The 4,317-nt window shown below is 34.1% G+C and overlaps 1 protein-coding gene across 1 annotated transcript; it reads right to left on the bottom strand.

The window, feature by feature from the left end:
* Nucleotides 1–2,134: 2,134 nt before the first annotated feature.
* Nucleotides 2,135–3,743, bottom strand: LOC112705146 (transcription factor bHLH52-like). Its single transcript, XM_025756001.1, has 2 exons — nt 3,384–3,743; nt 2,135–2,347 (listed from the first exon to the last, which is right to left on the bottom strand). Exons 1-2 carry the CDS (start codon nt 3,741–3,743, stop codon nt 2,135–2,137), a joined length of 573 nt encoding a protein of 190 aa, XP_025611786.1.
* Nucleotides 3,744–4,317: the final 574 nt, after the last annotated feature.

Genomic DNA, 4,317 nt, shown 5'->3' on the forward strand with positions numbered 1-4,317 from the left:
ACCTGAAACAAATTACCATGGTCCAGAATGCAAAATCATTAGGTACACCCCAACAAATGCTTCGAATACACCCAATGAAACAGCCAATATACACCTCTGCCGCGGATTCGTAAAAATAAATTAATTTAGCATCATAAAAAGGGACAGTTTGTTACCTGTTTGTATTGTAGGTGGTGTCGAATGAAATGACGTCTCCGAAATACTCAAAGGCGGCTCTGCTTCTTGCATCGGCCCAAAAAGCCAGCTTAATCGATTGATCCTCCTCGAGTTCGAGCTCAAAAAAGAAATTCGGATTCTTCTCTTTCATTCTTAAGAAATATTTCCCGAATTCCTTTGCATCTTCTTGTTCGGAAACATTCCGCACTTCCCTGGTAATGTAATTCCTCACGTCCTTTTCGATAAAATTTAACTCGCGGTGACCCCCGGCAGCCGCAACAAATGATTGGTAGGTTTTGCTTGGTCTGATACCGGCCTCATCGTTATTCTCTATCGTACGACGAATGGACATGCTTAGTTCCCTGTGCTGTTTGAGCATCTCTGCTTTGCTTGGACAGCAGGGGTGTGAATGATCCAGCACAACCTTTGAAATGATCCAAGCACCGACATCCTTCAATGTGTGTATATAAATTCTTGCAGGACAGTTTACACCGGCTGTCGGATTGGTCTTCTCGGTTGGAGATATTTTAGATTTCCATTTTCCCTCTCTGCTACATGTAATCAGTTGATTCTTAATCTCGTTTCCCTTCCTATTTGTGCACCTAACTCTTGTAGAGAAACCTGCAGCCTTGGCATAGTTCCTGTAAAATTTTCCGGCATCTTCAAGGGTGGTAAAGGTCATTCCGACCTTTGGAACAAGCTCGTCATCAACAACCGAGAGAGGCTGCACAATACACCGTGTCAGAAACTGTGAATACACCCATAGATATGATTCAAATACACCCAATCATGTCTAATATGATACACCCGAACCGCAACAACTCAACTACAGAATGACCTTTAAAGCCATAAACTGTCAATACACAGGCTGCAGAATACAACATGTCAAAAACTAAAAACACACCCAATCATGTCTGATATAATACACCTGAACAACAACAACTCAAATAAAAATAACAAAAAACCAGTAAAGTGTAGATACACCCACACTTCTAGCTAAAATACACCCAAAGAAGAATTGATCTACACCCGAGTGTCTGCTATAAATTCAGGTAATTAATCACAACTAATACATTGAATCGACAGATTCATGTTAACGTGTTACTTTCACAGTCAATGTTCAGCAATTTTTAAACTACACAATGCTATACAAATTACTGAAAGAAAATTCATACTAATCCTATGTAAATCAAACCTCAGGAACTTCGTTAGATTCAAATTCATAATCCACTTCGCCTGGATTCAGCTGACAATCTGAGATTGAATGATCCATTATCTTCAAAACGAGTTCAAACTTTGATTTCAGAAAACAACAAATCAAAAGAGAAAACGAAGCTCGAGTTGTAGAGAGAGAAAAAGGTAACGTAAACGAAGAACATACCAGTGAGAAAAGGAGAGGAAAAGATCGATGGAGAAGAATGAGAGAAGACGCGCGAGAAGAAGAAGAACCAAATCTCAAAATAACGAAAACGAAGAAGGAAACAAATATTTTAAATTTGGAAGTTAGATATACGCGGGATGTTATAAGCGCGTATTTTAATTTTATTGTTTAATAAACTTGTAAAGCATACAAGCCGAGCTTTTCCGATAATAAATAAAGTAACATTCATTAAAAATATGTACAGTCTATTAAAAAATTTATAAAAATTAACCTGATCATTAAGCATAACAAAATTAACTGTTAACAATAAGTGTTGAGCAGGATCATGAGGTGAATTCACCATTTGACAAGAAAAATTCAAAGAAACGCATTAAATTTGTTCCGTTCATATGAAATGAAATCTAAGGCTCTCGAGAAAAGAGCAAACATATCTACTGAAGCAACAAGTCACCAAAAAAAATTGTGAAAGTCACCAAGAAAAATATCTACTGAAGCAACAGAAAAAAAAAGGAAGAAAAAATTGTATGCTGAAAACAACTCATGCTAGCATCTAATAATAAATAATAAATAATAAATAAAAAAGAATGAATGTTGTTGCTATGCTTTCTTCTGCACATTGTTTGTTTCAATCAACTCTTTAAGATCCTTAAAGATGGTAGGCTTTGATCGAATATCACGCTGATTTGTCAAAGCTGTAACAAAGTCTTTAGGGACAAAGCATAGTTCCTCAGAATAAAGCTTCTCTTGAACACAGGGAGAAGTAATAAGAGCACATAGATCTTCACTTGGAGGAGCAACCTCATCTTCTTTCTACAACCATTATTATTATAGTAAAATATGATAAGCAAAAATGTTTGAACAAACGCAATTAAAACTTATAAAAAAGCAAGAATGTTAGATACACACAAGTGCTCAGTCCATTATTTCTAATTGCACTTCTCATGAACTAAATTGCTAAAATTATTGTTTTTAATTGGTGGACCACTTCTCTAATATATAGTTCAAAAAAGAATATTAAAAAATCTCTTGCAATTACCCAATATAAATAATAGAAAAGAGGCAGTTACATATTAACAGTAGATAAGTGGGTCGTTTTATTTTTTATTTCTCTAAATTTATAATTCTTGTTCCTAAAGTTTCTCTTGTTGTGTTGACCAAATCCTCCCAGTCAAATAACTGTTTCGTTAAAATGCTCCTTCACTTTCTCTCTCTCTTTGTATCTCTATCTCTATCTCTCATACTAAACTTTTTTTGATAGAATCTCTCATACTAAATTTAATCGTATATAATCTTCAATCAATTACTACACAAATTTTTAAGGAAGTGGCAGCAATAGTGAACACATGTAGTGGTATATAACTAACCACATGTATGCAATAATAACAAGTATTTATTCCTGAGGAGCAATGTCGAAGTCATGTAGAATTAATCTTCGGTTATTCTATTTTGTTTAAAAAAAATAAAACATTTTAAATTCGAACAGAAATTATTATGCACAAGTGAGGGACAAGCAAAAGATTCTAAACCATTAATATCTAATATGTAATTAATCATTGATTTCAAATAATTTTAAATATTAGAGGTAATAAAAGAAATTCATGAATAAATAACATACAAATAATTTCTCCAAAAATAATATTTCGGATATTTACAATTAATGCAACCTTAAACAATGTAGAAAAGGAAAGAGCAAAGATTAAGGCAGCAAAGAGTACATGAAGTTGCACCACTGAATATAAAACTTAATTCTAAACAAAAATTTCTAAAAAAATATATTGAAAAAAAAATATAAACATCATTTTTCATTCTCAGACCATAGTAATATTACAGTCATCCAAAAAATAACCTGGAGTGTGTTCATAAGTTGAAGCATACCAATTTGAGTTTGAAGGTACTTCACATATTTAGAAGCTGCATAGAGCATCTCAGCTGTGTTCATCTTTGGTCCACCAGGAACCAACTTTCCAAACTCTTGTGTCTTATCTGTGATCTTTTTTCTCCTCTCCCTTGCCGCTATGCTTTGTGCAGAGATAGGTCTCTCACTGTCCTTCTTCTTCTCATTGTCATTATTAATTCCCACGCAAAAACTATTGAGTACAATATTAGGAACCATGAAGTCTGATGACGGTGTTGCTACTGCTGCAGGGAATAGTAGTTCTTCTGGTAGTGCTGCTCCTTCTGATGGTAATAGAGAAGATGAATTCATTGTAAACCCATCAAATAAGTTGGGCGATGAATACTCCTTGAATGGAGGAGGCAGTTGGCGTTCTTCATCCTTGTGAAAGTACTTTTGGCGTTTGGGAGATGAAAAAATAGTGTTGACATTAGAGTATTCAGTCTTATTGGGTGAGATAAATGGGTCATGAGAAGAAGTGCAACTAAGACCAAGTTGATGAGAAGACAAAATTTCAGGATGGAAAAATCCATTGTTAAGGTCAAAATAAGGGTCAAAGAAAAAGTTATTAGGAAACAAGCCTTCTTGGTTGTGTTGGTGGTAATAATGGTCAGATGTAAATTCTTTTGGTGCAGTTAGTTCATAAAAATTGGTGGTGAAATTTTCTGATATTATTAAATTTTGAAGTGCATCTCCATTCACGTATGTATTGAGTGCCATTGTTGAAAATAGTAATAGAAAAACAAAAGATAAAACCTGAAATGATAGTGAAGCTGAATTAGTGTAATGGAATAAAATATAGAAAATCAGTGTAGCATTTAATTAACTACTCTACTCTACTATGTGTATGAGAATGTCCAAATCAATGGTTAAGCTAAAACTTAAA

This window comes from Arachis hypogaea, chromosome 8 (assembly GCF_003086295.3).
Source record: "Arachis hypogaea cultivar Tifrunner chromosome 8, arahy.Tifrunner.gnm2.J5K5, whole genome shotgun sequence".
NCBI classification, from domain to species: domain Eukaryota; kingdom Viridiplantae; phylum Streptophyta; class Magnoliopsida; order Fabales; family Fabaceae; genus Arachis; species Arachis hypogaea.